The sequence below is a fragment of the Phalangium opilio genome, unplaced genomic scaffold (genome assembly GCF_054372755.1).
Source record: "Phalangium opilio isolate 3A_F unplaced genomic scaffold, DU_Popi_V2 ptg001170l_1, whole genome shotgun sequence".
Classification (NCBI taxonomy): Eukaryota; Metazoa; Arthropoda; class Arachnida; order Opiliones; family Phalangiidae; genus Phalangium; species Phalangium opilio.
In genome coordinates, this window is record NW_028324255.1 from 4,484,191 (window position 1) to 4,495,954 (window position 11,764).

Here is an 11,764-nt window from a genome sequence, read left to right on the forward strand (position 1 = left end):
AAGCCCAAAAAATAAATGTTCGTCAGGTATTGTGGGAAAGCTTTGACTTTTTACGTCACATCTGAGGCCTCACAACACCGCTCCCGGGTGAGCTCGAACCACCGACCTTTCGGTTAACAGCCGAACGCACTAAGCATTGCGCCATGAAAGCTTAGAATTTAAAATGTTGTCAGGTATTGTGGAAAAACTTTGGCTTTTTACGTTACTTTTGAGATCTCACAAAACCGCTCCCGGGTGGGCTCGAACCACCAACCTTTCGGTTAACAGATGAACGCGATAACCATTGCGCAACGGAAGCCCAAAAATAATATCGTCGTCAGGTATTGTGGAAAAACTTTGACTTTTTACGTCACATCTGAGACCTCACAACACCGCTCCCGGGTGGGCTCGAACCACCAACCTTTCGGTTAACAGCCGAACGCACTAAGCATTGCGCCACGGAAGCTTAGAATTTAAAATGTTGTCAGGTATTGTGGAAAAACTTTGGCTTTTTACGTTACATTTGAGATCTCACAACACCGCTCCCGGGTTGGCTCGAACGACCAACCTTTCGGTTAACAGATGAACGTGATAACCATTGCGAAAAGGAAGCCCAAAAATTAAATGGTCTTCAGGTATTGTGGAAAAACTTTTATATTCTGGGTTACAGCTGACACCTCACAACACCGCTCCCGGATTGGCTCGAACCACCACCCTTTCGGTTAACAGACGAAAGCACAAAACATTGCGCCACGGAAACTTTGAATTTAAAATGTTGTCAGGTATTTTGGAAAAACTTTGGCTTTTTACGTTACTTTTGAGATCTCACAACACCGCTCCCGGGTGGGCTCGAATCACCAACCTTTCGGTTAACAGATGATCGCGATAACCATTGCGCAACGGAAGCCCAAAAATTATATCGTCGTCAGGTATTGTGGAAAAACTTTTATATTCTGGGTTACAGCTGACACCTCACAACACCGCTCCCGGATGGGCTCGAACCACCACCCCTTCGGTTAACAGACGAAAGCACAAAACATTGCGCCACGGAAGCTTAGAATTTAAAATGATGTCAGGTATTTTGGAAAAACTTTGACTTTTAACGTTACTTATAACACTTCACACCAACGTTCTCGGCTGGGCTTGAGCAACCACCCTTTCGGATAACAGCCGAACGCGCTAACCAATGCGCCACAAAAGCCCAAAAATTAAATGATCGTCAGGTAATGTGTAAAAACTTCGATTTTTACCTCTCCGAGTGACGTATGTCACGGAGAGGTATTACACCGGCCGTGTCTGTCTGTGTGTGTGTGTGTGTGTGTCTGTGTGTCTGTGTGTCTGTCTGTCAGACCCCACGTGACCGCGTTCGCACTTTACAAATCGGAGCAAACAAATACCCGATTTCCGGAACGCGTTCGCGGTTCACGGAAATTTGGCCATTCATCTACCAACACCAGTCTTTACTAATTGGCTTCTAAGGACCACAATCTGCTAGTCTTTGTCCGTCCCACATGGACACTAGTCTGTACTTGCTTGCTTCCAAGCACCACCAACTTCTGTTCTTCGTCAATTTCACCTTGACTCCAGCTTCTATGCACCACCATCTTCTGTTCTTCGTCAATTCCACATTGACACCAGCTTCTATGCACCACCATCTTCAGGTCTTTTGTCCATTCCACATGGACGCCGGTCAGTACATTCTGGCTTCTTTTCCACCGTCATCGTTTGGTTTCAAGATATACGCGGCGAGCGGCTAGGGTTACGAGAAACGTCTAGCCTCCCAATGGCAGGGCTTCCACCATCGGTTCACGCAAATGCGTTTTTATCTATTATTTGGTTTTAAGATATACGCGGCGATCAGCTAGGGTTACGAGAAACGTCTAGCCTCCCAATGGCAGGGCTTCCACCAAAGGTTCACGCGAATGCGTTTTTATCTATTATTATAATGGAAACGGATCGTATATATACCCCAAAATTTGAAGAAAGCGGGCAAGAAGGGTACCCTTCACTTTAAACGTCAATATTAGCAAAGTTTCGAAAGATATTATGAACAACTTTATTTTAAACGATTTAACTATTTTTAAAGTTATTTACTGGCGATTAAAATAATTAAAAATAATTATATTTACTTAAATATTAAAGATAAACCCAAGTACCGAAGTCGTTAAATCATTGCCTCCTATGTCTATCAAGGCCCGTGCATTGCGTTATATTTCCTACATTGCCTCCTCTATCTTTCAAGGCCCGTGCATTGCGATATATTTTTGAAAATAACAACCAAAATGGGAAGCTCCTCTCAAAACCATAATAATTTAATTTCTTTGTTATATGAAATGAAAATATGGATAATATTTTCGGCAATTCGATTTGAATGGCTCTTTCTGATGTATCATTCTTTCAGCACTGTTCATAATGGACAGGAACGTCGAGATTCGAGACACTATGAATTATGGTAGTGTTTCAAATCCTCTGTAATGAGGGCTTCACGACTTGGAGTGAGTCGAAAGATAAATACACATCCTATTTTTTAGTTGTACCATGCGTACCACAATGTTGCCAGACGTTTATTGAAGGATGCTTGGGTACTTGGTACAGACTGTTACGTCTACCAAGTTTCCTAGTATCCAAGAATAAATAGGATTCATAGAAGCCAGTGTTAAGGGCATGTCATGGGTCTAGTCGTTAATTATATCGACACAGTTAAATAGCTGATGGCATTATTTTATCCACTTTCTCATTGCGTTTCGAGTGGAAGTTCAACTTTGGCACGGACGACAGATGGCGCTCTTAACCTTCTACCCCCAAAAATCGCTGTTGTCTGCTCGTTTTCCCCTTCCGCGTTTTTTCGTTATAAACTTATGATTTAACGAACTGTTAAGATAAAATTTCATATTTCCTAAGACAGATAAGCTTCTACTCCTTTCATCTTACTCCCAGTTAGATTACAAGCTGGTGTTAAAAAAAAATTCAACGGCGAAAAAAGTATTTGACAATCTAAGAATATTTTTTAAATATAAAAAAATGCTGTTTATTTTATACGCCCCCTATTTGTGAAAGACCTTTTTTACGCACTTTTATCATTCTTTATTTGAATTTCAAAGGTAGTACTTCATAATTCAATCTTCTGTAATAACTTTCTTCGGAAAATAATATTTCAAACGTTACAGAGTCTTGCAAGGGGATTGCTTTTGCGGATTTTGTGAGTATTTAACTGAATAATAAAATGGAGGAGGATAATAATTTAAGTAAAGAGGAAATCAGGAAACGTAAAGCAAGGGAAAGAATGAGGGCAAAAAGGTCAGATCCTGAATTTAGGAAACGAGAAAATGAAAGGAGAAGAGTGTTAGCAGCTGAAAAAAAGGCTGTTTCGGGAACAGGTTCTAGCACACCCAATGTTGGTCCTACCGCGAGGCCAGTTGGCCATGATTCTGCGAAAGATGACGCATTAAATAAAAGCTCTATTGAAAGTACCGTAAGCGTAGGCATATCTATTATTGAGGAATCCAATAATGTACAAAATGATAATGCTAATATTAGTGAAATAATCGAAGGCGATGAACAAGTACGAGCCTAGCTTATGTGTGATTGGGTTGTGGCTTCCATGTTTTGGGGACATTTGCTTTTTGTGTGGCGAGGTATGATTCAGCTTTGATATGGACAAATGTTACAAATCATACTGGTAGACTAAGAATACGGTTGAGGTATAGCGAGAGAGTAGAGTTTCCACAGCAATTGAGAGATATTGAAAAGGCTTGAACAATTGACTATTTTAAAATTGAATTCCTGCACTTGCAAAGAATTAAAAAAAGCGATAGATGCATATATTTAGGTTGTTTAAGGGGTAGTGATAGTCATCTCCACTCGGAGAGGTAATATTTTGGCTTTCCCAACTTGTTTACGTTACATCTGAGATCTCACAACACCGCTCCCGGGTGGGCTCGAACCACCAACCTTTCGATTAACAGCCGAACGCGCTAACCATTGACCCACAGAAGATCAGAAATTCAATGGTTGTCAGGTATTGTGGAAAACTTATGACTTTTTATGCTACATCTGAGACCCCACAACACCGCTCCCGGATGAGCTCGAACCACCACCCTTTCGGTTAACAGCCGAATGCGCTAACCATTGCGCCACGGAATCCCAAAAAATAAATGTTCGTCAGGTATTGTGGGAAAACTTTGAATTTTTACGTCACATCTGGGACCTCACAACACCGCTCCCGAATGGGCACGAACCACCAACCTTTCGATTAACAGCCGAACAAGCTAACCATTGCGCCACGGAAGCCCAAAAATTAAATGTTCGTCAGGTATTGTGGAAAAACTGTGACTTTTTACGTTGCATCTGAGACCTCACAAATCCTCTCCCGGGTGGGCTCGAACCACCAACCTTTCGAATAACAGCCGAACGCGCCAAAAAATGCACCACAGAAGCCCGAAAATTTAATGGTCGTCAGGTATTGTAGAAAAACTCTGACTTTTTACGTTACATCTGAGACCTCACAACACCGCTCCCGGGTGGGCTTGAACCACCAACCTTTTGAATAACAGCTGAACGCACTAACCATTGCACACGGAAGCCCAAAAATTAAATGGTCGTCAGGTATTGTGGAAAACTTATGACTTTTTACGCTACATCTGAGACCCCACCCCACAACACCTCTCCCGGGTGGGCTGGAACCACCAACCTTTCGGTTAACAGATGAACGCGCTAACCATTGCGCCACGGAAGGCCAAAAATTAAATGGTCGTCAGGTATTGTTGAAAAACTCTGACTTTTTACGTTACATCTGTGACCTCACAATAACGCTCCCGGATGGGCTCGAACCACCAAATTATCGGTTTAAAAGCCGAACGCGGTATTGATTGAGCCACGGAAGCTATGAAATTTTATGGTCGTCAGGTATTGTGGAAAAACTTTGACTTTATACGTTAAATCTGAGACCTCACAACACCGCTCCCGGATGGGCTCGAACCACCAAACTATTGGTTAAAAGCCGAACGCGGTATTGATTGAGCCAAGGAAGCTCTGAAATTAAATGGTCGTCAGGTATTGTGGAAAAACTTTGGCTTTTTACGTTACATTTGAGATCTCACAACACCGCTCCCGGGTGGGCTCGAACCACCAACCTTTCGGTTAACAGCTGAACGCGCCAACCATTGCGCCACGGAAGCTCAGAAATTAAATGGTTGTCAGGTATTGTGGAAAACTTATGACTTTTTATGCTACATCTTGGACCCCACAACACCTCTCCCGGGCGGGCTGGAACCACCAACCTTTCGGTTAACAGCTGAACGCGCTAACCATTGCGCCACGGAAGCCCGAAAATTAAATGTTCGTCAGGTATTGTAGAAAAACTCTGACTTTTTACGTTACATCTGAGACCTCACAACACCGCTCCCGGGTGGGCTTGAACCACCAACCTTTTGAATAACAGCTGAACGCACTAACCATTGCACACGGAAGCCCAAAAATTAAATGGTCGTCAGGTATTGTGGAAAACTTATGACTTTTTACGCTACATCTGAGACCCCACCCCACAACACCTCTCCCGGGTGGGCTGGAACCACCAACCTTTCGGTTAACAGATGAACGCGCTAACCATTGCGCCACGGAAGGCCAAAAATTAAATGGTCGTCAGGTATTGTTGAAAAACTCTGACTTTTTACGTTACATCTGTGACCTCACAATAACGCTCTCGGATGGGCTCGAACCACCAAACTATCGGTTTAAAAGCCGAACGCGGTATTGATTGAGCCACGGAAGCTATGAAATTTTATGGTCGTCAGGTATTGTGGAAAAAGTTTGACTTTTTACGTCACATCTGAGGCCTCACAACACCGCTCCCGGGTGGGCTCGAACCACCAACCTTTCGGTTAACAGATGTACGCATTAACCATTGCGCAACGGAAGCCCAAATATTATATCGTCGTCAGGTATTGTGGAAAAACTTTGACTTTTTACGTCACATCTGAGACCTCACAACACCGCTCCCGGATGGGCTCGAACCACCAACCTTTCGGTTAACAGCCCAACGCGCTAACCATTGAGCCACGGAAGCTCAGAAATTCAATGGTTGTCAGGTATTGTAGAAAAACTTTGACTTTTGACGTCACATCTGAGACCTCACAACACCGCTCCCGGGTGGTTTCGAACCACCGACCTTTCGGTTAACAGCCGAACGCACTAAGCATTGCGCCACGGAAGCTTAGAATTTAAAATGTTGTCAGGTATTGTGGAAAAACTTTGGTTTTTTACGTTACTTTTGAGATCTCACAACACCGCTCCCGGGTGGGCTCGAACCACCAACCTTTCGGTTAACAGATGAACGCGATAACCATTGCGCAACGGAAGCCCAAAAATAATATCGTCGTCAGGTATTGTGGAAAAACTTTGACTTTTTACGTCACATCTGAGACCTCACAACACCGCTCCCGGGTGGGCTCGAACCACCAACGTTTCGGTTAACAGCCGAACGCAATAAGCATTGCGCCACGGAAGCTTAGAATTTAAAATGTTGTCAGGTATTGTGGAAAAACTTTGGCTTTTTACGTTAGATTTGAGATCTCACAACACCGCTCCCGGGTGGGCTCGAACGACCAACCTTTCGGTTAAGAGATGAACGTGATAACCATTGCGAAAAGAAAGCCCAAAAATTAAATGGTCTTCAGGTATTGTGGAAAAACTTTTATATTCTGGGTTACAGCTGACACCTCACAACACCGCTCCCGGATTGGCTCGAACCACCACCCTTTCGGTTAACAGACGAAAGCAAAAAACATTGCGCCACGGAAGCTTTGAATTTAAAATGTTGTCAGGTATTTTGGAAAAACTTTGGCTTTTTACGTTACTTTTGAGATCTCACAACACCGCTCCCGGGTGGGCTCGAACGACCAACCTTTCGGTTAACAGATGAACGTGATAACCATTGCGAAAAGGAAGCCCAAAAATTAAATGGTCTTCAGGTATTGTGGAAAAACTTTTATATTCTGGGTTACAGCTGACACCTCACAACACCGCTCCCGGATTGGCTCGAACTACCACCCTTTCGGTTAACAGACGAAAGCAAAAAACATTGCGCCACGGAAGCTTTGAATTTAAAATGTTGTCAGGTATTTTGGAAAAACTTTGGCTTTTTACGTTACTTTTGAGATCTCACAACACCGCTCCCGGGTGGGCTTGAACCACCAACCTTTCGGATAACAGCCGAACGCGCTAACCAATGCGCCACAGAAGCCCAAAAATTGAATTGCCGTCAGGTATTGTGTAAAAACTTTGACTTTTTACGTCACATCTGAGACCCCACCCCACAACACCTCTCCCGGGTGGGCTGGAACCACCAACCTTTCGGTTAACAGATGAACGCGCTAACCATTGCGCCACGGAAGGCCAAAAATTAAATGGTCGTCAGGTATTGTTGAAAAACTCTGACTTTTTACGTTACATCTGTGACCTCACAATAACGCTCCCGGATGGGCTCGAACCACCAAATTATCGGTTTAAAAGCCGAACGCGGTATTGATTGAGCCACGGAAGCTATGAAATTTTATGGTCGTCAGGTATTGTGGAAAAACTTTGACTTTATACGTTAAATCTGAGACCTCACAACACCGCTCCCGGATGGGCTCGAACCACCAAACTATTGGTTAAAAGCCGAACGCGGTATTGATTGAGCCAAGGAAGCTCTGAAATTAAATGGTCGTCAGGTATTGTGGAAAAACTTTGGCTTTTTACGTTACATTTGAGATCTCACAACACCGCTCCCGGGTGGGCTCGAACCACCAACCTTTCGGTTAACAGCTGAACGCGCCAACCATTGCGCCACGGAAGCTCAGAAATTAAATGGTTGTCAGGTATTGTGGAAAACTTATGACTTTTTATGCTACATCTTGGACCCCACAACACCTCTCCCGGGCGGGCTGGAACCACCAACCTTTCGGTTAACAGCTGAACGCGCTAACCATTGCGCCACGGAAGCCCGAAAATTAAATGTTCGTCAGGTATTGTAGAAAAACTCTGACTTTTTACGTTACATCTGAGACCTCACAACACCGCTCCCGGGTGGGCTTGAACCACCAACCTTTTGAATAACAGCTGAACGCACTAACCATTGCACACGGAAGCCCAAAAATTAAATGGTCGTCAGGTATTGTGGAAAACTTATGACTTTTTACGCTACATCTGAGACCCCACCCCACAACACCTCTCCCGGGTGGGCTGGAACCACCAACCTTTCGGTTAACAGATGAACGCGCTAACCATTGCGCCACGGAAGGCCAAAAATTAAATGGTCGTCAGGTATTGTTGAAAAACTCTGACTTTTTACGTTACATCTGTGACCTCACAATAACGCTCTCGGATGGGCTCGAACCACCAAACTATCGGTTTAAAAGCCGAACGCGGTATTGATTGAGCCACGGAAGCTATGAAATTTTATGGTCGTCAGGTATTGTGGAAAAAGTTTGACTTTTTACGTCACATCTGAGGCCTCACAACACCGCTCCCGGGTGGGCTCGAACCACCAACCTTTCGGTTAACAGATGTACGCATTAACCATTGCGCAACGGAAGCCCAAATATTATATCGTCGTCAGGTATTGTGGAAAAACTTTGACTTTTTACGTCACATCTGAGACCTCACAACACCGCTCCCGGATGGGCTCGAACCACCAACCTTTCGGTTAACAGCCCAACGCGCTAACCATTGAGCCACGGAAGCTCAGAAATTCAATGGTTGTCAGGTATTGTAGAAAAACTTTGACTTTTGACGTCACATCTGAGACCTCACAACACCGCTCCCGGGTGGTTTCGAACCACCGACCTTTCGGTTAACAGCCGAACGCACTAAGCATTGCGCCACGGAAGCTTAGAATTTAAAATGTTGTCAGGTATTGTGGAAAAACTTTGGTTTTTTACGTTACTTTTGAGATCTCACAACACCGCTCCCGGGTGGGCTCGAACCACCAACCTTTCGGTTAACAGATGAACGCGATAACCATTGCGCAACGGAAGCCCAAAAATAATATCGTCGTCAGGTATTGTGGAAAAACTTTGACTTTTTACGTCACATCTGAGACCTCACAACACCGCTCCCGGGTGGGCTCGAACCACCAACGTTTCGGTTAACAGCCGAACGCAATAAGCATTGCGCCACGGAAGCTTAGAATTTAAAATGTTGTCAGGTATTGTGGAAAAACTTTGGCTTTTTACGTTAGATTTGAGATCTCACAACACCGCTCCCGGGTGGGCTCGAACGACCAACCTTTCGGTTAAGAGATGAACGTGATAACCATTGCGAAAAGAAAGCCCAAAAATTAAATGGTCTTCAGGTATTGTGGAAAAACTTTTATATTCTGGGTTACAGCTGACACCTCACAACACCGCTCCCGGATTGGCTCGAACCACCACCCTTTCGGTTAACAGACGAAAGCAAAAAACATTGCGCCACGGAAGCTTTGAATTTAAAATGTTGTCAGGTATTTTGGAAAAACTTTGGCTTTTTACGTTACTTTTGAGATCTCACAACACCGCTCCCGGGTGGGCTCGAACGACCAACCTTTCGGTTAACAGATGAACGTGATAACCATTGCGAAAAGGAAGCCCAAAAATTAAATGGTCTTCAGGTATTGTGGAAAAACTTTTATATTCTGGGTTACAGCTGACACCTCACAACACCGCTCCCGGATTGGCTCGAACTACCACCCTTTCGGTTAACAGACGAAAGCAAAAAACATTGCGCCACGGAAGCTTTGAATTTAAAATGTTGTCAGGTATTTTGGAAAAACTTTGGCTTTTTACGTTACTTTTGAGATCTCACAACACCGCTCCCGGGTGGGCTTGAACCACCAACCTTTCGGATAACAGCCGAACGCGCTAACCAATGCGCCACAGAAGCCCAAAAATTGAATTGCCGTCAGGTATTGTGTAAAAACTTTGACTTTTTACGTCACATCTGAGACCTCACAACACCGCTCCCGGACGGGCTCGAACCACCAACCTTTCAGTTAACAGCCGAACGCGCTAACCATTGAGCCACGGAAGCTCAGAAATTCAATGGTTGTCAGGTATTGTGGAAAAACTTTGGCTTTTTACGTTACTTTTGAGATCTCACAACACCGCTCCCGGGAGGGGTCGAACCACCAACCTTTCGGTTAACATGAACGCGATAACCATTGCGCAACGGAAGCCCAAAAATTATATCGTCGTCAGGTATTGTGGAAAAACTTTGGCTTTTTACGTTACTTTTGAGATCTCACAACACCACTCCGGGATGGGCTCGAACCACCAACCTTTCGGTTAACAGCCGAATGCGCTAACCATTGCGCCACGGAAGCCCAAAAAATAAATGTTCGTCAGGTATTGTGGGAAAACTTTGACTTTTTACGTCACATCTGAGGCCTCACAACACCGCTCCCGGGTGGGCTCGAACCACCGACCTTTCGGTTAACAGCCGAACGCACTAAGCATTGCGCCATGGAAGCTTAGAATTTAAAATGTTGTCACGTATTGTGGAAAAACTATGGCTTTTTACGTTACTTTTGAGATCTCACAACACCGCTCCCGGGTGGGCTCGAACCACCAACCTTTCGGTTAACAGATGAACGCGATAACCATTGCGCAACGGAAGCCCAAAAATTATATCGTCGTCAGGTTTTGTGGAAAAACTTTGACTTTTTACGTCACATCTGAGACCTCACAACACCGCTCCCGGATGGCCTCGAACCACCAACCTTTCGTTTAACAGCCGAACGCACTAAGCATTGCGCCACGGAAGCTTAGAATTTAGAATGTTGTCAGGTATTGTGGAAAAACTTTGGCTTTTTACGTCACATCTGAGACCTCACAACACCACTCCCGGATGGGCTCGAACCACCAGCCGAACGCGCTAACCATTGCGCCACGGAATCCCAAAATTTTAAGATCGCCATCAATTTCCCTATTCTGAAAAACTACTCTAATCCGTATTCTTCGTTTATTTACGTTTTGTTTACGTTTCTGAATTAAAAGCAGTGGAACTATTTAATTAACTGCGTGAGCTAATCGTTATTCTTTGCTACAAACAGGCGCTATTTTAATATAGAAGGCAGACAACATTCTCACGTGAGATTGGATGTACGCCACCAACGCCGGCGAGACCGACGTAAAAATTTCAGCTTGGCGAACATTTTTTCTCTCTTCGCCTCTTTCGCCCAGCGCGGTTGGCGCGAAAATTTGCCAAGTGCGGACAGTGGTTTTTCTTGGCGTGCGTGGCGAGCGTAGCGTACGTAGCGTGGCGATCGAAAATTTACGCCTAGTGCGGACGTACATTTATACCTTGAAGAAAGAATTGTCGTCGGCCTCAGTGCTAAGTTCAACGGACTATACACAGCCCTTCATACTACACACGGACGCTTCCTACCTTGGATTGGAAGCAGTGCTGTCGCAGAAAATAAAGAGAAAGCGACACGTCGTCCAATTCGCTAGCCGCTCACTTAGCGACACGGAAAGAAAATATTCCACGACTGAGCGGGAATGTTTAGCTGTCGTCTGGGCAGTAGAGAAGTTCCGCCCATACATAGAAGGGTCAAAATTTGAAGTTTTTACCGATCACAGTGCAATACGCTGGCTTTACCGCGCGCGAGACCCCACCGGCAAATTTGCCAGGTGTAACGCAATTCTACAAGCTTTTGATTTCACCGTAAACCATATACCCGGCAAAGATAATGTTGTAGCTGACGCCCTCTCGCGGATACCGGAACAAGACGAGCATACCGAAACTTCAGCGGTAGTTGAACAATCAAGGA

The 11,764-nt window shown here is 44.6% G+C and overlaps 1 protein-coding gene across 1 annotated transcript; it reads left to right on the forward strand.

Annotated features, from left to right (window-relative positions):
- Window positions 1-3,039: 3,039 nt before the first annotated feature.
- On the forward strand, window positions 3,040-3,916 carry LOC149584375 (uncharacterized). The gene is made up of 2 exons (XM_089863427.1): window positions 3,040-3,080; window positions 3,147-3,916. The coding sequence occupies exon 2, from the start codon at window positions 3,203-3,205 to the stop codon at window positions 3,551-3,553; it is 351 nt and encodes a 116-aa protein (XP_089719553.1). The 5' UTR covers window positions 3,040-3,080; window positions 3,147-3,202; the 3' UTR covers window positions 3,554-3,916.
- Window positions 3,917-11,764: the final 7,848 nt, after the last annotated feature.

Excerpts from the sequence above, each read along its gene's own strand:
- LOC149584375 (XM_089863427.1), top strand. The coding sequence starts at position 3,203 with ATGGAGGAGGATAATAATTTAAGTAAAGAGGAAATCAGGAAACGTAAA.